This window comes from Hylaeus anthracinus, unplaced genomic scaffold, assembly GCF_026225885.1.
Source record: "Hylaeus anthracinus isolate JK02 unplaced genomic scaffold, UHH_iyHylAnth1.0_haploid 5, whole genome shotgun sequence".
NCBI lineage: Eukaryota > Metazoa > Arthropoda > Insecta > Hymenoptera > Colletidae > Hylaeus > Hylaeus anthracinus.
In genome coordinates, this window is record NW_026535322.1 from 3162533 (window position 1) to 3189573 (window position 27041).

A 27041-nucleotide genomic window follows, 5' to 3' on the forward strand; every position below is an offset into this window, starting at 1 on the left:
TAGGTACACGGACAACACGTCCACGCACGCGTAACGTTCGAATTCATTAACCAACCTCGCACTCCGCGTTAATTTCGCACGAATAGTTTAGCGAAACAAACGGGGGGTAATTAGATCCGTATCACTCGCATAAACATGTTCAATTATTCGTCCGATATTACATTTTCCAAATTCCCAATATTTCACTCGACTCCTTATCGAATTTCTCGCGAATCGAAATCGGCCAAGCTTCGCGGGTTGCATCAACGTTGACGCGTAGGTATCATCCGTTGAAAGCTCGGTACGCATTAACGTTAATAGCGAAATAATGCGCACGGCGAACAATGGTGTTTTGATTTCGAATATCGCTACGAGGCGGGAACGGGAAAAGGATATTCGGTTGAGGATCGTTAAGGCTGCATAGACGAGATGGTAATCGGATAAACGGCTGGAAAGAAAATCGCTTGAACGTTTCCTGAAAACGGAACGGCAATTCGAAGCGCTAATTAAGCGGTATTATCTGCGTCGAGCGCGTGCAATTTGCACCGAGAAGCATGAAAATACTGGATTGCGTATGCCGCGCGCTTGGGTTCTAATTTCGTGTAGATTGTGCCTGTACCGGTTGGAAAACCTGCTGTGCCCTTTCGTTTATTTTTAGAATCGCCATGTAACGAGGTAATCTAATAATGGACAGGCCAATGATGGTTTGAAATTAATTTTACTTCAAGAAATGCAGAATAATTTTGCATTTACCGCACCCTTGCTATACAGAAACTTTCTTTTTCTGACTAACCGGAACAATAAGGCTCAACAGACAAAAGTAATTTCATATCGAGCTCGAGTACTCTCGTACTCGATCTTGAGTGATACCAATGGGGGTTCCTTGGAAGAATCTAGCAGAATCAATGAAATGGAATTTACTTTTGAACAAACTGGTTTGAAGAAAGAACAATTTCATTGATTCCTGTGAATAAGTGATCTCGATAAACATTGCAGGCAAATATCTCACTATACTAAATTTTACACGATGTATTACTCGTTTTCATTTTAATCTAATTATTAAATACCAGGTCCCTTAATGAACCTAGCCGAGGTAAGATAGTTTATCCAAGACATACCAAAGATAATAAAAACCTTCAGCTTCCATAAAACGAAGCTCTATTATACTGCGGAATTTTACAAAAGCATGCCATTTAATAATAAAAAAGATTTCTCACATTTTCTGCGTGTTATTCGATATTAAAAATCACTGGGATCCTCTTGCCAGAGTAACGTGAAACTATTTCGCGCTCCTAACGTTACAGCGGCATTGCAAATGGACTGATGTATTAATTAAACAATAATTTGGCGATCTGGTAATTACCGCGAAATCGATACCGGCTGTTCACCGACCAATTTGTTCGACCGACGTAGTGAAACGGATAACCGTGTTATTAGCAATTCGTTGGTCCGAATTGAACATGAAACTGGAATATTTTGTAACGCTGGAACAATTAGAGACACGGAAAAGGGTGATAAGGCAAACTTAAACGAACTTGCTCCATTTTCATGAGTTACTGTCAAACATTTACGTGCGTGCAGTCGGTATGGTTGTGAATTTCCACGATGCATACGAAGAATTAAGATAGATGCATCCGTTAATTACTTTCAAAGCAAATAATACAGAAAGCAGCAGTTTCATTAGAGTTTAAATTAATCATGGTGAAGTATATAAATTATTTAAATTAATGGTGAAAACTTCGATGGAAAGTTGTAGATATATTTCGAAGTATTATCCTCGTTTGGTTCATGTAGCATTCGCTTGACCTAGGTGCACGTACACAGCATAGTAACACAGTACTACTGTAGAGCACAGTGCGATTAGGCGACTTTTGTGTTTCTCCCTTTCAGTGGTGTATTCCAAGGGGAGGAAATTTCGCGGTACTGGCTGGCCAATAAGGGTCAATTTAGTCTGCGAACGATATCGATTCCCAGCGGGCATCGTCGGTACATTTTTTTTCGTATCGCGACGACCGACCTCGTTAAAAAGCTTTCTAATTAAGTGGAGAAGAGTATATCACCGCGGGGATGCCGCCACAAAGGGGAGAGAAAAGGGACGCGCGACGAGTTTCGTAATGGACGAACGAGGTGATTGTGGATCGTCGCTATATTAACCGCGTGACTGAATTGTCGCTGGATCGTAGCAAAAATTTCCAAATCTGTGTGAAATATCGTTTAGGGTCCAATTACAGGCGACAAGGAATTCTGCCACGACACGAATGCAGAGCAGAATAAAGAATGGGCAAACAGGGAGGAACAGATATCTCTGGTCTTGGTCATTCAAGAGGAAAGGATGAAAAGGATTCTTATTCTACATAAATTGTGGCGAAAGACGAAACGAAAGAATAACCACCCAACCGAGACCCTTTTATCGAAATGAAAATGAGATTGCAATTAGAGGGAAGTGAATAGGGAGAAAGACCCAGAGATAAAAGGGATTTCAAGGAAGTCGAATGAAGGCTGGGGACTGATCGCTGCGAGTTATTTTCAGCCTGAATCGTTTCAAGTAGCGATGAGAGTAAGTTCGCACTAAAAGCACAAAGTTTAGAAAGAAACTTGTTAAGTAAAAATTGCCAAAAAACAAGAAAGAAATAACAAAGAAACATTAATATAAATATAAAAAAAAAAACATGTTTTCAAAGTGGAACCAGAATTGGAGAAAAGAGTTCTCTGCGAGAAAACCTCCTAAATTACTCGCCTCGTGCCAGGACTCGTGAACTATGGCCGGCCAATGGATTAATTGCTCTATTTCCGCGTCGATTGTGTTTGCTACGTGATTGATTTTTATGCCTGTTGGACGTTTTGCTTCCGTTCGGCTTTATATCCCGTGCTTCCTTTTTATAGCACGGCGGTCGCTGCACAACGACAACAATGAATAATCCACTAACGCGGAAACGAGACATGAACGCGCAGTTTACGAAACAAGGCGGGGAAACTCGCGACCAGTTTGCGAGCGTATTGAATGGCCCGATGCATTAGCAGAGATTGTACGCGCTCAACCAGGCGATATGTTGTACGGTGCCGTTATTGCGCCGAAAGATAAAGAACCGCGCAAACACGTTCAAGACCCAATTAACTTCGCAATCAGAAGCACATTGAGTCACGGTCACTTTGACACAAAAGTATCGAGATTACAAATTGATACCATTCGTTGGCGCGGCCGAATAGAATAAATTCTATGGGTGCATTCAGTGCGGTCCGTGTCCAGAATTTAATACGTTTGAGAGTGTCTGGTGGAAAAGATCGAAGCTTAATTTCACCCGAGCATTTCGAACTTCGTAATTATTAACTTTCACTGCTGTTTTAAGGGGCGAATTTTTAATTAAAGCACGTTCATAGACGCCGTTGCAAAACTTGTAATATTTCTGGACTACGCGTTATTTACAGATGGAAGGTAATTTCTATAAATACAGCCTGAAAGAGCTTGTACAATAAATCGATCCAAGGGTTGTGAAGAGTAGGTACGAAGAATCACTAGAACGTTGGGGTACCTAGTTATGAATAAATATAATATATTAGATCGCTTCGTGAATTTTTGCGTTTTGATGTTTTAATAAAATGAAAAGTTAAGGGGTTATCTAGTACACGTTAACGCAATAATAATAATGTACGTCCTTTTCGTAGTAGTTTCTTCTCGAGATTGGCTGTCGAGTTCGTGGCCGGTCGAAGGTAACCCGAAAAGAACCGAACCCGGGAGCAGCGCACAAAGGCTCTTCAGCATTGACAGGATTCACTGTGTATCGCATGATGCCTTTGCAATGTCACGAATCTCCTCGTAACGACATTGGCGGCAAAGCAATTTCCGTTAACTGGCCGCGCAACTAGCCAGCGCAAATTGTAATGCCATTATATCAGCCTAATTACACGATGAACTTTGACACGAATTCCCTGTTCGTATTCATAACGCGAAAATTTGCCAGCAAACGGTTTTAAACAAACGACGAATGGGATCCGTTTAACCGCGTTAAGAGTAATTATTACCTCGAGAAACCGAGCAACGAACTGTTCGCGGAGTCGGACGCGACTTAAGTAGATCGAGACGGCGATGGTCAGACATGGGAGGACCGTTTATAACTGGAGATTTGTCAGGTAACACTTGACAATATTTCTCACGTAAAACTGTGACTGTTAAAAATCCCCTTCTCTTAACATGAACAGGTAGAGGTAAATTCCACGATATTTATTATTTTAATAAAAACTTTAATGAATATAAAAAAATAATCTTAACTCAATCTACATTCAAATATACCCAGCGTACGAAGAGCTGAAAGTAAAGCACCAGAGAAATTAGAATTGTTAACGTCCAACCGTGATCTCAATCTATCCTCAGTAGATCTAGACGGTAATGATCAGACAGGCGTGGGATAAGCGGATAGAAAGTGAAACGACTCGGGCAGCTGACAAGGCCAGACGCTGCCACACTATTCCGACGTTAAATGGCGGGGTGTTGCATCGCGTTGCACGTGGATTAAGCAGATAGAGGCGTTAACGAGCAAACAAGCGGAAAATCGACACCGGCGATGCACCGGTGTCAGGGTAATGTTCATAATTCCGTGAATAGGAAATGAAACACACCGGCGGTTGTCGCGGACCGCTTAACTCTGAGGAAACGATTCAACGTTAAAGGAGGGCTGCGGAGCCAAGGAAATCCGGCGAAGTTAACGAAGCTGTTCATACGTGCGGCTCCAGACATCGCCACGGAAAACTCGGCAATTTCCATTAAACAGCTAAATGAGTTTCCATCCCCCATTTCTGTCTTCCTGCCTCCTCGGAAGAGTTCTCACAAAGGGAATGCAATCTTAACGAGGACAGGCGAAGATTATCCCCTCATGCAAAGGATCACCGTAGACGGTTAATGAGCGTTTTTAATGTCCGTGAAATGAGAGGCAATGAAAGGAATGAAACGTGTGTTGCGTCTCGTTAAGCGAACGCCGATTTGGTTAATGAGTAATTCGCGTGAGTGCTTCGCCGTGGAAACAGATCGTAACAATGGAATTTACGCATGTTGCATTCAGAAGTAATCATAGACTGCAGACAAATTCTGAATACTAGATGAAACGAAAGTAACTCTATAGACTGTTTTTCAGTAGAACGAGACGACAATGTTCAGACGGGCGCAGAATGGATCTTAAAATGCTCATTTGTTGCGCGTAACAGGCTCCTGCGAGTATTTTCAAACAAGCAAAATAAATTACACGAGTTATTCATAGTGCGTTCGGTACGTCAAATATAACGTATAGCAGGGAAACAGCGAGTGTTTGGAAAGAACCACCATATTTGTTCTGTTCCACTGCATCGTGGTCTTGATCCACGTTATTCCTGCGTCAACAATGTATTTCTAAACATTCGACTGTGTACACGCGTAACAACGTTAACAGACTAACTGGATGCGCTCCGATTTTTTTTAAAAGTATTACTTTTTGTTCACCCGCATATCGTATTTCACGGTTACTTTTTTGAAACAATATCCATGGGAAATAAAGTTTGCAGCTGTTAGAGGGATAACTGGAACTCTTCCATGTAAATAATTGAATCTGTAACGGCGCAGCGTGCTATTTTAATGGTAGGAGTAAGCAAAGTACTCGACAACATTTGCCAGACCGGAAATTACATTACCTTAAGTGGTTGAGGGGAAAAATGTTGCCTGTAAAGAAGGAATCCTGCAAAGGCTTGTAATATTTACAATTTTTCCAGTTCCATTAGTGTCGATAACAATGCAAATGAACTCTTGAATAATATTAATTTTAATTTCAACCCTCGAATCGAACCACGAATAAATGCTTGTTAAATCGTACCTTGCCTACGACCTGCGTGTAAAAATAGGCGAAAAACTATTTTCACGTGTGCCTACTCCGTCGAACGTTTCGTGCCTCGAAATTTCGCCATGCTGTATTGACTCGAGCAGCCGCGTGGACATAAATCCATGTTTGCCCCGTCGTCTGGCGCGCGAGAGGGTGAAAACAGGGTTGATTGGCACGTCAGACACTCAAGGCTGCTTTTGGAAGACCACATCCGGTCGATAGGTCACGGTTCCAAGTATGTGCAAACATAATTTCGGTAGTGCTTGCGAACCTTTCCATATAGTCACGCGTGTGCAAAGGGCAGAGGCGTCAAGGGACGGATTTCGTCGAAGATTGTCAGGGGTTTATTGACTGGAAAACGTACGATCGATAATTGAGTGGATCCAACGAATATCGAACGTAGCTGCAACGGCCATTCGAGCAATTTCAGTCTTTTATCAAGGGGACGAGTGCTTCGATGGCTCTCGTCGAACTCGAGCGAAAAGATCCAATCGCGGAGACAAAACGATCAGGGCTCCCGAACTCACGGCGATGCGATTCTCCACTTCGAGATACTTTCGATAACGGAAAGCCATTCGACTAGACGGACCAACAGCCTTGCTAATTTATAGCGTTTCGGTTTCGAATTAACAGCATTGGTTTCAATCGCGAACGATCAGTTTCAGTCAAAGTGGATGACAATGGTCGGATAGAACGGATAGTTGATACCGATAAATAGAAAATTTCAAAAAAACTAGAGGATCTGGTAAAAGCTATTCCTGAAGAATTAAAGAAGTTTTTCAAGTCTCGGTCGATGTGCACCAAAGATACATATCTCAATTTTGGTACTTTCACGTATATAATATTTTACAGCATTTTTAGCCTCAACCTTGCTTCAAGACTAGCGTGCACAGAACTTCTGGTATTTAAGCAAACAGCTCCATTTACTCGAGACAAAATAAAATTCATGCCGCGGTTAAGCAACAAGTAGCGTGGCATGCGTTTAGTTGACCATCCATCCGCGTGGAACATATGAAAATGATTAGAATCAATTACCTACTGGTTACGGTCTATATCGCGTCAACCGTCTAGGTTAGGCGACATCAATGCCCGCCAATGAAGAGCCACCGTTCCCCGACGTCTACGACTACGTTTTGACAAACTGCCACCCGAGTTCTATTAACGGTTCAATTAATTAAGTGGACTTGCCCTTAAGCTCCATATCCGTGACTTGATCCGCTTTGTAGGTGGCCGTCTCCCTGCGATCGCCGACGATGAAGTAAATATTCGTGTATTCCTCGTCGTGGTTGCCGCCAGTCCCGTTCCTCGCCTCGAGGTCCATGGCCAGGCGAATAATTTCGGCCTTGAACCGGCTTCCTCTTCTCTGTACTCGACCTTGCGACAGCTTGCGAGGCGACCCGGCCTTGCTACTACTCGGGGCTGCGAAAAAATTCACCACGATCTCGTTCAACCAGATGCACGTCCCTCCACGGGGTTGTTACAAAGGGGATGATTAAAGAGGGCGTTTTCGTGGCTTCTCGGAATGAAAGCTCAGGGTTCACGGATCGGGGAAGGGCTGGAGCTCAAGACAAAGCACGCTTAAATATTCTACTATCATCCATTTGGACGAGTTCACTTTGTGGCTGTCGATGGAAAAATAATATTCATAGAAATTGGGAGGAATAATTGTACAAAAACAAAATTTAAACACGAGAAGTAAACGGGAGAAACCATTTAGTCGAATCGTTCAACGTTGATCATCGTCCTCCTAAATTAGGCACCATAAGGAGCGACCACCCTAACATCATTACGCCCTATACTCCCCGCGTCTCGCCTACTTTTCTCTAATATTCGTTGATCGAGCGAATGCTCGACAGTTTAGTAATTTTGTTCTAAACGAGTAGATCGATGGTACTCGATTCCCCAGCCTGTCTCTTTAGATTAATAGTATAAATTCTGGATTATAAGATCCGTGCGAGGGTAGAACGATGGCGCGCGGTTCAATCTATCTTCCCGTAGTTCGAGTTTCGGATTTTGAGATCCGCGTAAAGAGAGATCGATGGCACTTTAGAATTCAATCCATCTAAACGGGTCTTCGGTCTCGCAGGCAACGCGATGAAACCTGGGTAATCGATACGTATTACCTGCGATGAATTTGTTTGTTCCACGTAACAACGATATAAACGAGTGAAAACTCGTGGAAGCGAGTGGAATTTATAATGGAGAAAGAAATGCACGGTGAAGCGTCTCGATAAATTCATTTGGAATAAGAGCCTCTTTTATCTGTACGATAGCAACGCACGAGGGAAAGAAACAGTTATAATGATGTACTTCGAGCAGTTATTCCGATGCTACCTAAAATAATAGAGAAGATAATACTTGGGAAATTTGCCGAGGTGTTAAGGTAAGTAGAATGAACGGGACCCGAAGGATTAATATTATTCTGTTGGAGACTGAGACATGGAACGAACTCGAATAATTGATGGATAGAATGCAACGTGGAATGAGTTTGTAAGCGTGGAAATATAATTTCTATGAATAATGATTAATTGTCAGTCTTGAATGAATTAATTACGACTCATTTTTAGATGTTATTAAAATGAACCTAATCGGAGTAAAGGAATGATATCAAAGTAAGAAAAAAATCAGAAAATACAGGAACAAGGTACAAAGTTTTCATTGGACATATCTGATCAGGAATTATTGTAATTAATCGCCATCGTGGCACGCATAGCCTGAGCCGTTATTAATATCCCCCAAAAATAGATTAGGGGCAGTTCGTACCGAACCCCTAACGAACAGAACCATCAGATGCAGAATTTATAGCTTCCAATATTACCGGCCAATCCCGTAATTACCGCAATTTTTGAGGAGGACAATTATGTCAGGGAGAAGGTCGCAAAAGGGTCTAGAACCAGGGTCAAAGACGATATACATTCTCAACTCTGAACTGATGTGCCTTCGAAAAAATATACAATTGACTTCAACGCTTCGAGCATTACGTAACGAAGCAACTCGATAAAAAGTGAGAATCGCGCAAAGGGAGTTCCTCTAGCAAGACTCTCGTCAGTTCACTTCGAGTTCTTGTGTACGTACGCGTCTCCGTTCCTCAGCTCGTTCGTTCGAAGTTCAGTAATTAAGATGAAGAGGCGTGGCAAAATAAGCGTCGAAAGATAAGAAATAGTTCCGTAGAGTGTCAGCCCGGTAAGTCTATTAAAGAGTGAAAACGGTGTACGTAACCTAGCGAAGGCTAACGGAGACAGGGGATGTATAAAGTTAAACAATGAGACGCGTACTGTGCAACGGCACATCAAATCCATTATGCGAAATTGTATTCAATTTTGTACTCGTATGAAATTCACGTATTTTGCAATCTGAATGAACGACAGAAGTATTTCCTTCGATATTTTCTAAGCAAAAACAAATTCATGGAATAATAAAGAACTCTGGAATATGGACACTGTGGACTATGGAAGAGGAAAAATTCAGAACAGAGCACTGCACGTTCACTACGTTGAACAAATAGAACTACCGTTCTGTAACCGTTGCAAAAAGAAATAAATATCGATCAACCATATTTAGTTCGAACGAGGACCTCTTAAAAAGAAAGCATGACAGTGGTAGCTGATGGCTCTAATGATAAGCGAATGCGAGAACCGTGGCAGAGAATAAATAGATTAATAAAAGAAGCTGTTAAACACTTATGGAATGAGTAACGTCGTGACTAACCTTTGGTCGGGTGTAGAGGGCTAGCAGTATCCTCGGCGAGCTCATCGTCGCATCGCCGCCCCGGCGGCAGCAACCGGGTCACCCCCGATTATTGCACCTGTCGACCTCGTGCCTGCCGTGCGCAACACCTGCAGGGTGAATGATCGAACGTTGCAGGATTCCGTCGACGTTCGTCGTGGCACCAACCGTGAGGACGACCGCTCGTCTACTACAAGCTCGAGCTGCGCTCCTTCATTGTCCATTCTGAAAGTCGAACGAAAATTGTTACGCTAAATTCAACATCGATTCGATCAGTCAGCGCCATTTTCGCCTCACCGCCTCGGAATCGATTCATCACGCGTCGCGACGCTCGCGGATAACATCATACGCCGTTGCACAAAACGATTCGAAATTGGGGACGCGGTCAAATAAATAACAAACATGGTTTAATAATATTGTGTAATAGGTAATTAAATAAATAACGATCTGTGTGGTTTGATGAAGTATTTTAACCCTTTTAAGTGTATACTTAGTTAACCTACTTTTATCTATTTTTAGATTAATTAAGGGAGACCAGAAAGCAATGTCGTTTCTAATTTACAAATAAATTTAAAACAAGTTTTAATTTTAAATCAATTTAGTATAATAAGTATAATTAAGTATAACAATCACCCTTCACAGATTCCCATCTCAATTTCCACCCCCTCGATCCTCTAAACTGTCAAAGAAATTCACGTATCCATTTAGTCATCAGGGACGAGCCGACACGTCCGCGCCTAAATTCAATCCTTTCGGTAATGGATATTTCTATACGCGGAGAGTCGCAGCACCGAATAACCGAGGCCAGCGGAACAATACCAAGCGTATGACGAGTCGCCATACCTGTGGGTTTCTAGCGCTGGATCCACGAGATGATCAAAGGACGAAACAGCGTCGTTTAATGACGTATCCGGGTGCTGCGTCAAAGGAGTCTTCAATTCGCGTTCCTGGCTCGCGGAATATTAGCAATTTAATTTTCGTACGAAACGACGGAATAACCAGAATCCGCAGAGCCGGCTTGCAGTTAGAACGAAACGAGAAACCCGCCGAGTGCTGATTATCAATTGCAGGGCCCGATGCCTCACGATAATTTCCTTTGAGTAAATGTCGGGGTACCGCGGGCTCCTTGGACTTGAAATTTCGCGTAAGTATACGCCTCGGTGGTCCAGCGGTTCGCCTGACAGCGGCTCGCGGAGAGAAAAAGGAAGAAAAAAAAGAATAATATTTACTACTTCTGACTGTCGAGCGAGAGGGGGATTGATTACAGGGTTCCGGGCCAGCTCGAACTTTCGCTGGCGTATGCAAAGTGCTGGGCTGTCGAAGAATTCGCGAAACACCGGTTCAGGATCGCAAAAATCGTGAAGAGCGAACGGGCGCTCGCCCCATCGGCGCAGGGTGCGAAGAGTAACGAGCTGGAAATGCGTCGAGGAGTTTCGAACGAGCGAGCAAATTCACGGAGAGCAAGAACCATCTTAAACGAGACGTTCCGGTTGGCCGGAGTACTCCGAAATTAATGAATCTTAAATGCAAAGTCGCGCTTTCTGTTGATACGAACTTCGAACACCCCTTTGGAGTCGATTCGTTTCGGAGGCGAATGAAACATCGGCGTTGCGTATAAACTGATTATCAACAGACGATCCTCGAGGTAAAATGAAGGATTTTTAATATTCCATTTTTTACCACCAACCCCGTTTATAATTTAATAAAAGAAGTATTTCGTATATTTACGCCAGATTACCATTGGAGGTCAAGAGGAGTTCTTCAAACATTAATTAAACCGTTATTTATCCCTTGATACATCCCCAAATAGATTATCAGACGGAAGAAAGTCCCCAAAGGGGAATCCCCAAGATTTCGAGAACTTCTCGAGTTCCCCCGGCAAATCCAGAGAAGCGATCGACGCCGAAGCACTCGTTAATCCATTTCTTCTTACCTTTCAGAAGTGCCACGCCCAACCGAGACACGGCCAGAGGAAATTTACGATTTCTTCACGCAAGGTTGCGGGCGGAAATTAAAAGCTCCTACGTACCGTGTCTCACCCTTAACCCATGACCTCAAACAACGCCTTGCGTCAGTCGACAGAGATGTACGAGCGTCGACGTATATTTATGACGTTCTCGTTAAGTTATATTCCGCTTTGAAACTCCCTGCTCGGTCTTCGAACGGACCGGTGGAAATTCAGCGAGTTGGAAGACGGGTGACCTCGAATGCTCGAGTCCATTTATTTTATGAAAGTGCATAAACTCGTGAAATATCGCCTTTTATACCAGCGCGGATGCTTCGTAAACATTCGAGAAAAATGGCAGTCCAACCCCGATATTCGCGTCTTGGGATTCGTGTTGCTTTGAGAGTTGGCGTTTAGTGGATTCTCGAAATTTTGACGTAGTAAAAAACCAGTCCGTTCGGATTCGTAACTTCGGGGAGCTGTGCAAGTTCAATTGAATTTTGAATTTTGTGAAAATACAGCGAACCGAAACGTCAAGTTTAAGCTCTAATTTCTCCTTCCGAGTTTATAGAGAGCCTCGAATAGAGACTACGGCGCGAGAACGCTGGTTAAAACTTTAGATAACTTCCTGAATTTAACAAACGTTCCTGAACAAAGGTATGCAAAGCAACGCGCGTTGTGTTACACACGCCCTACATTTCAGAAATCAGCGCTAAAATCGCACAAAGACTCGAACAATTGAATCGAGAGAGAAGTTGCATTAGATTTCGAAGTCGTTGAAATAATAGCTCGTAATTCTTGGCTTCCCTTTGTATTCGAATTGGTAACAATACTAACTTTCGGAGGAACGTATTTCGCGCGACTTCGCGTTAATAAATTCACGCGGAAGTAACCGTTTCAGAGTTAATTCTATTATACAGTCGATTCCTTGTACAACTCTGATTAGTCTACGAATTGTACAGCAGCCAATATCAAGAACCGCTTCCTCGTAGCTCGACTTCATATTTTATTCGTTAAAACCTCATCTAAGCGAACGTTATCTTTCGAAAGTATCTTGCGTGGACTGGTACCGCGTGGCAAGGAGGATTATGGTTGAACAAAAAGCGCGTAGACCGGGGTGCAATTCCACGGAATTTATCGTCGTGCGAACCAGCGCTAGCGTAACTTTTAATCGGTGGAAAATCTCGACAACTTTCGTGGCTGCAAACTGCCATAAACGCCCCCGCAGCTGTCACCGCAAGCCTTGGACCCGACCAGATTACACGAACAATAATAATAACGCCGGCCATAATGACAATAATAAACCGTCTAGCGACGATCGGTACATGAATATTCAGCGATTTCGCTTTGTATTTGCGTCGTATCGATGTTATCGAATCGATACTGTTCCCACTAAACATGTCGAAAAACATCTATTCAAACTTTCTTTTAAGTCAAAGCTATTTCTTGGATATTTGTATCGTGTATTTGTGGATTAATTGATATTCGAGTCAAATATAAACATTTTCTTAATTAGAATGGTGTACTGTCTTTGTTGAACTTTCTCGTGATTATAAAATCAAACGAAAAAACTGACATATTTGCCCGAAGTAGAATGTTAATTTTGATTTACTTACGGTGCACTATTCGCATTTTAAATTCCCTTTTTATTATACCGTACCACGGAGATGCGTTCTGCACGATGCGAAGCCAGAAGAAAGTTCCACGTAAATGAAAATATCTTGTTGGCGAGTTTGCGAAACGGAATGATGGGTTCTGTGAATCCCAACGCTGAAGGTCGTGAAATGAAATATACTTTCCGCTACCCAAGTTGTAACAATCGTTCGAAACTTTTGTCAGTGACTTCTGCACACACACTACGACTGCGATAGCACTGGTGGAATACGACCTACCCTTACTTTGAACGCAAACACGCGTTATCTGGAACTAGATTTCGATTACATCCACGCAATCTTTCAATTCCCATTCCATTTAAGTCCTTGTCGGATAAGTGAAAAGGCTGGTAGATAAGAATCTAATCGACGAACTTAACACGTAATTGTCTGGTAGGGAGAATCCTCTGAAGGCGGAGAACAGAGAATTGCGAACAAGGGTGGAAGCCCCGTGGAAGGGTGTAAAGTCACGCGTTCCTACTTCCGAAAGGGTGAAGTTAGGCGAATATGCAAGAAAAAGTATTCTCTCAAAAGAAAGTATTCTTTTAAATATAAGATAGCTTGGGAAAATAACATGAGAATTCCGAGTAGCCAAAGATGAGTAAACGTTTACCGATAACAGTACTGAAAACTAATCTGCAACTGATTAAAAAAAGTTTTCCTTCGGTTAGCGTTGATAATTTCTTTTTCTTCTTATCTAGTGAGATAGTATGAGGTCCAAAACTAATTTCGATGTAATTAAAGTTAGATTAAATAACAGTCTTCGAAAGCGTATAAAAAAGAAAAATTATTCGCCGTGAAATAATTATAATTTGTCAGAATTCATGTTCCACGTATTAAAATATTCTCAAGCACCGTCCACCTCTCGAGCCGCCTGTTATCAACGTATCTCCGCCGACACGATTATTTATCAACGCTGCAACCTCGAATAAAATATTCGTCGAGAAAATTCGGCGTTTCTCACTGATACGCGTAAACGGTGCACGTCGCACGGAATTGATAGGAAACCTGTTGCGGGACAGTGACTATTACAGAAGCGAATTACCCTGTATCTCCGTCTAATGGTTTCCAATTCGTTTCGTATGAAATCTGCATGAAAATTGATCCTGGAACGGAGCTGTCACGCCAACGGAGAGAAGTCGAGAGAGCTACGGTTTTAATTGGGTTGGGCTCCGTTCACGTTTGATAACCCGACAAGACGTACCCCGTGATGGATGCAATCGAGTCAGTCGCGTCAGATGCATCGACGGGGATGTCGAAGTCGGCATCGAGAGACGGCTGAAAATAGACAGGGTCGTATCGAGAACTAATCGTGATCGATGCAAATAGTTGCCAGGGAAAAAGTTACTCCAGGTGCGGGGTTCGTTTCTCTGTCGGACGAAAGAGAAATATCAGATCGACGAGAGGACTCGCGGGAGTAAAAATTTAATTGAATTCGGAATAAAACAAACATTTAATTCCCTCCAGTTTCAATCGGGAGTTTATGTTGGTTTTATGTAAGCTATTATAAATTATTCTGACCACCGCGAGGATAATTTTTTCTAAAGCATCACCGAAAACCAGCTGTTAATTTTGGATACCCTTTTATGAAAAATGTACAAAATATTGTTGAAATGTTGCTCTTTTGAACGAAAAATTAAAATAATATAATTTTACATAATTTCTGGCATTGATCAGCGGCGCGGTGTGTCGCGCGAGAATAAATTATTCAATTTCTCCTTTCGCAACGTGAAATTCGTCGGAAACGCGTCACGCGTGGGTAGCGGTGCTTCCGAAATTACGTATTTAATATTATTCTGGATCCACCTGCTAATATTGACATGCTTGCGCAAATGTGACCGTGTTTGCGAATCACGACCGCGCGACGTATTAAAATTCCCGTTCGATCGAAACGGACTCGCGGTCGAATAATTTCCGCTTTTTCATTCGTTCCTCCAAACAGACATCGCCCATCATCGTGGAACACTCGCCGTTTTGTTCTTTTTCAATAAGAAACATCCGCTCGTGCCAGAGAACCGTTCGGATGCTCTGTGAAAAACCGCTCGATAGACGAGCGTTTGGAATCGCTGTTTCTGCAAACAAAGCTCGATGCTGTTTCGCGTCACGAGCTCGAGCGTGTACAGGGTGCTCCGATAAAATGTTAACGCTTCCACGAAAGTCCTATTCCGTAGAAAAAACAGAGTTCGTAACGGGATATATTCAATCAACGAATTGGCTTGCTTTCGGCGCAGCAAGCGGTTTTACGTGCTGGATTGACGTATTTTGGTGCAAGTGCTATTTTAAATCTGCAACGTCTCTCTTACGTAGGGCTCTCATTATTTTGTATACATTTCATTATCTTGCTGAAGTTAACTACCAAACTCTACGTTGATCGCGACGTATGATAGTTTATTGGACTCAATCGAAAGCACCGACCCCCGGTATCAATTTTCCAATTTTTTTTCGCAGCACCCTGTATGTTAGAAAACTGGAGGACGCGTATCGCAGCGTGCACGTCGCTCTGAATCTGGACTCTAATCCCCACGGACAATCTAAAAGGCGATTTTTCAGGATTAAAAGTCGAGCGCAATTGCAGTTGCGCGGTACGCGCGTTTCGATTGGCCTCGCCCAGGATGCACCTGTGTTGTCGATACCGATTGGTTTACGGCATTTCCAACCCCATCGCTGTGCAACCCTCGCGCTCCGAGCTCCATATTCCTCCGCGTGTTCGACAGATCCCGGTTGATTAGCCGATATCGCTTACCGGCTTGCAAGACTTTGCGAGCGATGCTCGATGAAATTTTGTTATCGCTCGGGTATCGAGGGTAAACTTTGGACGATGTTTCAGAAATTCATGCGGTCGGGAAGAGCCTGGAATTACGTCTCGTCGAGAAACGGGGTTTACGCGTAAGGAAATCCCCGACACGTTAACGCCGAAACTGTTCCTCGCGAGGGGGTTTTCGTCAATTCTGGCATGGATTGATCTGTTTTTATACGTCGATAGCATGGTTTGAATTGGTTACTCAGATTGGAGATACGACAGTTTGTACGTTTTTTTCTGATATTTTCTCGAATTACTATCCAAAGTTTTAACTCTGTGTACAGAAATATTTAAAATATGAGAAATACGTGTTTCATGTTACATCTAGATTTTCTTTAATAAACATAGAGCGTACGAATATTTATGAGACTGACTGTATATTTCTAAACATCTATAGTATATTAATCAACATTTTCGAGTAACGAAGACTAATAACTGGCAGACACCGTGTGCTACAATTCCAAATGCACTCGCGTCGTTGCACCGGCAGTAAATGTTACATCATAAAAAAGCACTCGGTTAAATTGTCAGGCAACGGATGTTAGAATGACAAACGTGCTCGTAAAACGAATGATCTGTATTCATCCAAGATGTTCTCCATAAAAAAGTGAGTCGATCGCGTCGTATAAAATAGAGCTACGTCGATCCTTTCTTCGTGGATCCTGATCGCGTGCAATAAAGTGCGAAGACAACGAAGATAGCGCGCGACCCAGGCGTACGTGAAAATGAAACGACCACAAAATTGAACATTCAACGAGCGTTGTCAGGGATACGGAGTAAGCCAAAGCTGCTCGGAACGCTTCCTCGATTGCAAAATTGGGTGAACCACGAATATCCCCCGAAAATGGAACAAGAAAATCGCAGAGGGTTTTCCAGAAGATTTTCCAAAAGGAGCTCCGGTTTAATAACAATATAAGCTTGATATTATCTTACACGATTAATTGTAAGAGAAAGAGGACATTTCCTATGCACAAACCTAACAGTTTAGGAGACACAGGTCGATCTATCTTCGACAGATTCACCGCTACGTCTTTCTTCAGCGTCTCGGAGCGAAGGAAGCCCCGTCAACGGGTACAGACTGGAAGTCTCCATGAACTGGAGGTCTCTCCCCGCCCGTTTGCCGGTTCCTCGACGATGACTTCCACCAGGATGACTCAGGGAAAAAGGAAACGTGCTAACAAGCCCCGGTCAGCATTAATTGTAACATCCTCCCGACGGTGGCGGACCACTTCCGTCGCGCGATCGCCTCTGAAACGAAGGAAGCTGCCAAGACGACCTCAACGCCCACGCGCGACGGCTAAAGGCCCTTTCCTCCGATCCGGCGGCCAGACATCTTTAACAGCGCTTCTAAAACTGCGTAACCCCACCGACCGAGCCACGTGAGAGGATCCGGATGGGCGAAAATACGAGGCAGTTGCCACGAGGAAATGTCAGGGAAACTGGCTTCATTTATAGCGCCGTATCTTCCGCCTACGACTACTTCATTTTTATGAAAACATTCGCCCCGATGCGAGCTGAGCTTTCGAACAGGTTGTCGTAAACCTGAAAATTGTACCTATGGCAACCATTTCGCGATGACCTTTCCAATTTTTAAATTCCTCGCTATGTACTCGGAAAGGAATAATTTACCTCTCCACTTAAAACTGCAGGAAAACGATGACGTTCGTTGACACGTGCAAAAGGATTATTTATAATTTTAATTTACTAACAGAATTCAATTTGAAGAGGAAAAGTTCAATTTTGTCCGAATTTCAAAGGTGCATCCTGTTTCGTTGCCTTTGACCAGCCTTTTTCGGGTAACCCAGATCGGAGAAAAATATCAGGCCGCAATCGAATCACGGCGAGATCGAAGGATGTCAATTAAACCAGTTTATAGAGTTAGGTGGCTCGGTGACGACTCAATCTTCCCGGGACGTTGAAGCCGCTCACGGGAACTGCATCCTGACAACGTGTTAATGCGATTGGACCGACGCCGACGTTGTCTATCAGACACACGCCCGGTTCGTAGATTCGACGAATTTCCAGGACGATCGCGTCACGTCGCCGCGACTCTGAGTGCATTATGCCATTTACGAGCCACTAGCACTCTCAATTCCGCGCACAGCCGCTGCGGACATTAAATTCCATGCACGACAAGCTGTACCGCATGCGGGCACGGGACAACTAGCCCTGGCGTCGTTCCCTTCGAGCTGGGATTCACGTTTTACTGGCTCGCTTTATTGCACGCACGCCGATAAAATTAAGACCGCCGAGAGCCACTGATAAACCTTATCGAGAAACGTTCCAACGGGCCCAGGAAACGTTACTCTCCGGGATTGACAGGACAGAGGAGTCCAGGACTTCTGATTGCAGGATTGAGGGAAACAGCAAGACGGAAAGCGTACATGCGGATCGGTAATTTAATCTTTATGTTTAACTTGACTCCAAAGATACTGCGGGATAACATTTTTGATTAGAAAGTGAATTCGATTCGAAGCGAGCCAGACGCACGTCGAAATCACTATCACTGATGGGATACTCGGTAGTGGTAGGTTGCGATATCTGATAAAGAAAGAGAAAGACACGGAAGAAAACGTGACTCTATCCTTTATGCTTCCCAATGCCTGTACTACCTAGTACATCTCGAAATTGAAGAAAACACAATTTTTATAAATAAATAACCCTACAAATATTTAATTTTCAACACCATACCGGATTCATCCACCTGCTTCATATTTCAGGATAAATTTTCCTGCAGGAGTAGACCCTCGAGCCAGGGAGCTCATCTGTTTTTTCCGAGCTTAATTAGAGCGTCGAAGACGCTCTCTAGACGCAACGGCGATTTAATTATCGTCGATATTCGTGAACGAGAGACTCCTGGATGTTGTTGCAAACGTGGTGACCGAACGCTGCGGGAATGTTTGTCACTATGGAGGCAACAATTACAGAGGCACAAATATCCTGGCGGACGAAGTCCTCGTAACGAGATTTTGCCTGGGCAGACGCCGAAGGCGTCTTCGTGTCGGCCTCGATAATTATACTTTAATCAAAATCGTGACGAAATTCCCTTCGACCCTCGATGATTGTCGTTATTCAGACGCAAACAAAATAATAATTGCGTGATTGTCGTTTCCATCGGGTTTTCGGAACCATTTTGACCCCTGGTCGAAATGATTGGTCACGATTCGAGACAAATTCACGAAATTATGTCTGATATTCTGTACTCGCATCTTACAATTTATGTTTTTGACTTGCTTCTTACTCAAACTCATCTCTGTGAATATTGTTTCAAACCTACTTACACGTAACAATTTTAATGAAGGTACGTACGTTTCTGTTATTTTTAATAAAGTTACGTTGCTGTTATGTTTAATACAACAACGTCACCGGTGTGATACGATACAGCGGAAAAATAAAGGGTCTTCCAAAAAGTTTTTGATAACAAAATATCCCTGCCAGCGTAGTCGTGATGGACGTCTAAACGATATCGTCTTTCATACTTAATTGCAATCACGTGTACTCTCATGAAGAAATCGGATAAATGTATCTCATGAAAAAATCGGATAAATGTATCTCATACTATTCGCGTTTGATTAGAAATACAAAATCCTGAACCCTTTAGCTTGAATTTCAAGCGATTTTCCATAGGCATGAGAAAGAAGCGAATTGCTTAGACGTGGCCCTAATAAATTTTCATTCGGATGCCAGCAAGTCGCAGGCAGACGGAGGTAACTTTGTATCTTCGCGTTGCGCGAGGCTTTGAATTGGATACGTGCCGTGAGCAAGAGGTTAACAGCCACCTTAAATACGAAACACGAGAGTGCACACGCTCGGTGGGTTCTATGAAGCTTTTCGACTATGTAATGCCTGACTACGGGTCGCGTGAATGGCAAATTAATGACAAGGAAGCCAAATGCTGAGAAGGAGTTGTCAGTGTGTTTGTTACGGTCGAAACGTAAATTCAGTCAATATACACGTCCCAGGGAAAGTGGATTGCACATTGAATATGAACTACTGCCAGAGAACGAGCAACTGAAACCCAATTTCTGGCTCACAAGCCCTCCTATCTACTGAACGTCCAAAAATAAATCACTCGGACGTTTCAAAAGACTAACGTTCCTTTTTTAAAGGAATATTTAAACGCTGGATATCCGTATGATTTTACATGTATCGCATTCACGTGTAATCAAATCATTTGATGAAAAAAAAAACATTTTCTGTTCAATTTAACAACTATCTGACCACTGGACAATTTAACCCAAATATTGAGAAAGCAATGCAACGATACATGTATCGAAAGGCTGTTAGTCTGAATTATCACGGAAGATTGGTTCACCGGTAATAAACAATTTCCTTTCCCCGATTAAAAATAGAACACGTGCACTCGTCTCCTCGCGATTGGTTTCTGAGCCAATTTAACAGCTCCGTCCCAGCAGCTTGTATCGGAGTAACTACGAACGCTGAAAAATCAGTTAACTAAAGTAAACGCATACACGAATGACAAACCGCGACGTTTTTGATCGATAATGCTGCAGTCCAGGCGGGGCTAATCAAACTGCTTTATCCCAACCGAAAGCAGGAAGTCAAACATGCGTCGAAAATCCAGGATAACCGCTGCCAGTGGATGTCCAATTAAAATCTGCCTGCTGTCAGTTATAATAATATTCCTGTACGCAAGCGTATGTCGACGAAATTAAACGAGCACGAGAGAGCCGCCCTCGCCGCATGATCGATAAATTACTGCACATTTCGCCTTGATGTTCATTATGTTGGCCAATCCGTGACAGTAAATTTTGCCCTAACGCGGAGGCGAGGTTTTGGATGCTTTGGGCGAAAATTTTCGACTTTCCTTGTCCGTTAAATTTGTTAGAATGTTAAAATTTTATAAAACAGTAGCTCCTGTAGAATTCAAGTGACCACTACAGTATATGGTAATAAATAGTAATCGGCATAATAATAAATGCCAAATCCAAGATTTTTCTACCTTCCATTTCGTTACACGGGCATCGTTAACCAAAAGGTTCCCCGCTGAATAACGTCGCATCGAACAAACGAAATCTGGGAGAAAGGGGAACAAAACGAGGCTCATTTTATCCGCGACTCTTTATGTAACGTGACCGTATAACTATACTACTTCGGTCTGTGAGGTCTTCGTTAACGTGGCGTATCCTTCGGGCGAAAAATGTCGCGGCGCAAAAACCCGCATAAAATCGAATCACTCCGGGCTCGATACGCTTCAAGTATAAACGCAGAACTGATTTTAACGGTCATCGAAATTTTATTTCGTTTATTTATTAAATGCATTTATCGCGCGAAGGCTGCACCAGTGAGGTAGACAATACCGAGGAAAATAACGTTCGCAAAGAGGTACTGCTGAGGTTTCTGAATTTAAATATGAAATAAAACGGGAGGAATATTTTCGAGAAAAATTTATTATTGACGTTCCAACCGTACATTCGAGGTTGAATAAACCACAAACATTTCGTCCTTCGCGAGAGAGAATGCTCAGGTTTAGTTTAGGTTTGGTTGATTAATCAAGAGAAATGTTACTACGCTGATGAAGCAAAGGGGGTTACTCTCGTTAATTGAATAAATGCATTCGGCGGTTTCCAAATATCATTACGGTTAGTCATAGTTCCGTGGAATTATTCCATAAATTGAAAACGGTTATTCAATTTTATACTTAGTCTCCGACAAGCTGTTATTCGTTCTACGTTTCGAGCATCGAGAGCCTATCAATTTTATAACTCGGAATAATTACAAACTTTGCGATATGCCAATCTGGATAAATTCTTTCCAGGAAGGCACGAAGCGTCGATACACAAACTTCGATAAAATCGCAATGATAAACGGCTATATAGAATTGACGGTAGTCAATTTCAGCGATTCGATGAATCCATTTGTCTGGATGCTCGAAAATGGGTCAGAGAACAATATCGGTCCATTTCTCCTGATCACCTTTTACACCATCGAGAATACCAACTCAATTTACAGAATTAATTTCATGACGGCCTTTGCGAATACCTCAATCAAGAAACTGATACCTATAATTCAGGAAAGGAATATTCTCGACGGTGCATTAAATTATACGCAATCCCCTGCGAGCGATAATATCATTTCCTACTAATTAACTAATGAACAGCCACGATTGCGTTAACCCTTTCTATCTTTCTATTCTTACACGAATAAAGTTTTCATACGAAAATCCAAATTCCTTTCCATTCCCAACGAAGATAAAAATGGCCGCACCGACACCAAGTTTAATCATAAATCAGATATCACAGAGTTATCTACAGAAATCTCAAGATCGCAACGAGAATACGAGAAAATACCAATACTATTGAATCCGCGTCTCTCACATTTCTCGACGTATTGCTGACGGGAGAAACCCTGCGAGAAAAATTTCCACGCGAAAGCTCGATTCACCCTCTCACCTGCGTTACGTTAATTCCATGACTTTCATCCATTGTACCCACAGCACACGCGAACCCCCGCACACGTGCGCTGTGTGTCTACCGGTTTATTACGCGAATCCGATGCATTATTCAAACGCTTCATGTTCGTTCACCGCACGAGATGGCCCCTGCCTATCTTCGGTTTTTGTTTCGACGTGGATACCTATCGATCGGCTATTCTCAACATTGGGATCGTTTTACAGCTGGGACTACTGGCGAGTAACGTCGACAATTACGAGCGATATTTTACGTCCAGCCAGTTCGAGCGACAAATTCTGTGTGCTTCGCTAATCGTGATGCTTGTCGCGTTTCAAATTTCGTTGGGCAGGAGCACGAATGAACAAAAGGGTCGTAGTGTGCCCTGTAGAAGGAGTCGGTACAATTTTTTTGAGAATTGAATAGTGGCAATACTGACTTCTGTGGGCTAAGTGGAAGTTCCTTTTGAAGCCACTGCTTTAGTCTTTAATAAAGATGGTCCAACATGTGACGATCCAACATATTCTTCGTACACTACTTTTTTTAAATTCCAACTGAAAACTCGATATCCGACAACTCGTGTGATCTCCTTACTAACGAGTATTATTATATTCCCAGGAAATCCTGAACCCGTTTTCCTCGACACTGCGCCGGGGTAGCGAACGCGGATGAGACTCGAAGATGATATACCAACGAGAATTCTATCTGGAAATACCTATCGACACCATATATCCTCGATAAGCTAAATTATATTCCCACAGAATTCGCCGGAGCGCGTGGAAACGCGAGCGAAATTTCTTTTCGCGGCGATGAATGAAACGCGCGACGGAAATGGTGATAAGAGGGCAGAAGAATGGAAAGCCGAGGATTGGAGATGGCATTCTGAGAATTCAGATGAATGCGCCGAGATAGCCATGCTGTAAATAATTTTTTCGTTGACGCGTCTTTAAAAGGCATAGAAGTGTAAGAAATCTTCCACATATTTTGCGTTCTCTTCTCTTCATTTCCTGTATCCTGTTTGATCGAAGAGCGATAAACCTTGCTCTCGTTTCAACATTTTTCACGATTGAATAACGTCAGATATCCAATTACTTCGACTTCTCTCTTCTTCGTTCCCTCTTCAAAATTACAATTCTAAAATTGCGGTCCCATTGAACAGCGGGGCACGACAGCTCGTTACAGGCAACTTTCTTCTTAATGATTCACGTTTATCCCCTATTATTCTTCTTTGACTTCGCTGACACGAACGAAACCTTCTCGAGAAACTTTCCTCGTTCACCGGCAATATTCCGTCAATTTCTCGTCTGCATCGAAGAAAACTTAGATGATTTATTATAAGTTAACGGAAAATCTAGCTTTTTATCAGGGAAAATCACCTCGGAAACGGGCCACAGTGAAAACTATTTCGTTTAACCCATTCACTTCGCCAGATTATTATTACTATTTTGATAATAGAATGTGTTTAAAAAGAAAATTTACGACCTACTTTTGTATATAATTCGTGGCTCGAAAGATTCTAAACTTATCCCGTGGTTAGTCCGTTCGTACACTATTTACTTATCGATTTCACTCGAACAGAGTGAACTTACGCCGTGAAATCATCTGTAAAATAGATGCTTAATCTTCCATGATCGGGCAAGAAGGATTGCAATCTACCGGATGAATCCGGGAGAATTTCGAGCGAATTGTGCAAGAAATAAAGGCGAGTGATCCTTTTTCCTTCTCTTTTGATCTTATTGGAAAATTCCAGATACGTGTCCCCTTGTGCTCCGCGAAGCGGAAACGCGTCTCCATCTCCTTTATTCGGTAGACGTGAACTTCGTTGGTTTCTTGCCTCGACTATCCGATTGTCGTCCGAACACCTTGATCTACGAATCGCGATTACAACGAAGGATCACCAGGAATCCCTGGATCCTCCGAGGACTCATCCGGAGCCTGCAACCTAGCCTAGAGCCATAACAGATGGTATTTTTAATCGTACGCGAGATTCTTGAGCGAAATTATACCGATTCTGGTCGCAAATATCATTCACGCAACCGCGACGGAATCCAGAGTGAAAATACCATCCGACGAAATCGAAATACCATCGGAACGAAACGTGTTAATAGACGCATTCCGATATTCGCGGGTAAGCATCGCGAATTTAAGAAATTCAAAACTCGTTTGATATTCCATCGCGATGGAATGTTCGACTGAAATTGCTCCGAGACGAAGGCAAAAATAATCGGGACAGGATCGATGCCGAAGTCTTCACATTTTTTAGAGCGAAGAGTATTCGAGCGAATTAAGCAGGGATTTCTCGTCCCCTCTTTGTCGAAAAGCTGTCACTTCAAGTTTTACCCTGGTAAAAGTCGAATCGTAGTCGCCTCATTTCCTGGGGGAAAGATTCCCAGCGATTCTGTTCGATTTCCCCGTGGCGAGACGATCAGACGCTCAATCGAGGAGGAAAATGCGCGAGTGAATTTTAAGACAATCGCGACCGCTGAAGTGAATTCGCAAATTCTTCCTATTCAAATTCCATTCCTAAATATAGAAGAATTATGAAATTTTTCATAACGCAAAATATCCACTAGTCGCGAATGTGTTAAGACGCGCTCTTGAAAAACAAGGTCGCCGATTATAAGACGAGTTAAATGATCAACAATAATTGAAATGCATCCGGTTTAACGAGTGCATTAAATGCAGATGCGAGATAATATTTCACGGTGAAGTTGTTATGTTAATAGTCGCGTGTCGTTTAAATAATCATGCCAAGTAGACTTTCTTCATGGAAATTCGGTGCCGTCCATGTTTCCATTATTTTTATGGGAATAATGTTACCTTCGTGCTTTCGACGTAACTTCTTTCCAAGTATTTTTCTTTAACCGCGATTCCCAGCGTTCACCTCGTCGCAAGTAGGTTACGCTTTCTATGCGCAATGAAATATTAAAGTAAGCCACAAACGAATTATAATGAAAGGATCCGTGCCCCCGCGGAAGCAACGTTCCCCCTGTTGCACGGGTTCAAAGAAAATTCGAGATTGTCTCGAATCCACCTCCTCGCTTCTAAACTATATATATTCCAGGACAAAGGGGGCGTACAAAGGCTCGCGTGTCCTTGAGGGGGAGCAGAAACGAGATCAAATGCATGATTCTCTTGACGGGAAACACATCTCAGTCCGTCTCGATAACTCCATTCGTGCACCTATCGTTCCCTTTCGTTATCGAGTCGAGAGACGATTTTCTCGAATTCTCCTTTTCCGATGAGAGAAAAAATTCACCTCAAGGTATTCAGAACGCACGTCTGTACTTTACGATTATAGCGGTAATTTGAATCTCTACGCAGCGAAATTACCGTACCGGGAAAGCTGCAATTACTGACATCCAGTGTGTGACAAATATTTTCAAGGGATTTGTGGTATTTCAAAGAGGACCCCGGTAGCATAAAATTTACATAAAAAGTATTTACTGAAATTAATATAGAACTTGTTTATAATTAATTTAAGTGTCGGTTAATTTTTTGACGTGTTATAATTCAACTAAAATTTCTACTACGATATCTACATTAGTTTTAGTATTCATATAATAAATCTATTAGCTCGCCAATAAAAAACATCAGCCAGCTACCATGGGCACTTTGACAATGTTACCTCGAATTCCAAAAATACTTCTTCCAGTTCGTCGACGTTTTACCGTCAAACATAAAACAGTTTACATGCGAAAAAGCTCCGGAGGGTTAAAGTTCAGTAATACCAACGTCCCCGCCGGCTACGTTTAATATTCCAGGGGAATGTATAAAATCATTAAGGAACAAAATGACCCGAGATTGAACGTGCGTGTCATTTTGCCAGCGAATAATTATAATGCAATCGAGTCGTAACGAGTAGTTGCGTTGAATGTAATGCGTTTCATCTTGTGGTCGGCGCGGTTCTATCGCGTATACGTGGTGTGTAATTCGAATATGTCAACGTCACGTACCAGCGGAACGTAGGCTAACAATCGCACGACTGACTGTGCCGACACCCTGTCATTATAGTCAGTTCGACCATTCTTCGGAGTAATACATTAAAACATTTAATTACTCGTCCGTGCGCCATAACACTGTTACTAATTTTTCCAAGCCATTAGGCGCGCCAATCGCGAAACAGCATCCATGCTTCTCATTTTGCGTCGGCTGGAAAGTATAATAAATTATTGTTCGCTATTGTTGTCTATGTAATATTCTCTGAAAACAATATATTCTTGCTGCGAACTAAACTCACATTTCTATCGAACGATGACAATTAAATTTTTCTGAAAGGCATTGCGTTAAGGACTGGACTTGTCAAAGGATTTTCCTTAAACGAAATTTAATAATCGTCATATAGAAAATAGACGGTAATAAAATTGACGTCAACATCTACGTTCAAGAGGAAATTCACTAACTCTAGAACACCCTCGTGCGATTCACACGATTTCAAGCATATCGGACGTATCTACGATTTTCGATCGTTTTACAAACGTTTGAAACCAATGTACGACCCTGCTACGCGCATGATTGGAGAAGCTTTCTACATGGTCGATTTGTACGCCACGGAAGCTCGTCGAGAAGCCTTCGGAAAGTGGGTCGAGAAAATTCAGTTTCCCCAGACTGTTCTGCAACGAAGTTAAAGAACTTGAGCTTGAACTAGAACTTACCGAGGATCTAACAGACGTTACACGGAAAGGGGTC

The 27041-nt window shown here is 42.6% G+C and overlaps 1 protein-coding gene across 3 annotated transcripts in view; it reads right to left on the reverse strand.

The window, feature by feature from the left end:
• The window catches only part of LOC128895392 (cAMP-specific 3',5'-cyclic phosphodiesterase 4D), a 112639-nt gene that overhangs the window by 32300 nt on the left and 53298 nt on the right, over positions 1-27041 (reverse strand). For 2 of the 3 annotated variants that reach the window (XM_054157942.1, XM_054157941.1), the window contains 2 exons: positions 9528-9770; positions 7008-7238 (listed from right to left, as the gene is read on the reverse strand). In XM_054157942.1, the coding sequence (XP_054013917.1) occupies positions 7008-7140 (133 nt within the window). In that variant the 5' untranslated portion in view covers positions 7141-7238; positions 9528-9770. Of the gene's footprint in view, positions 1-7007; positions 7239-9527; positions 9771-13106; positions 13148-27041 lie in introns of those variants that run through there. The other variant, XM_054157943.1, reaches the window with a different exon arrangement.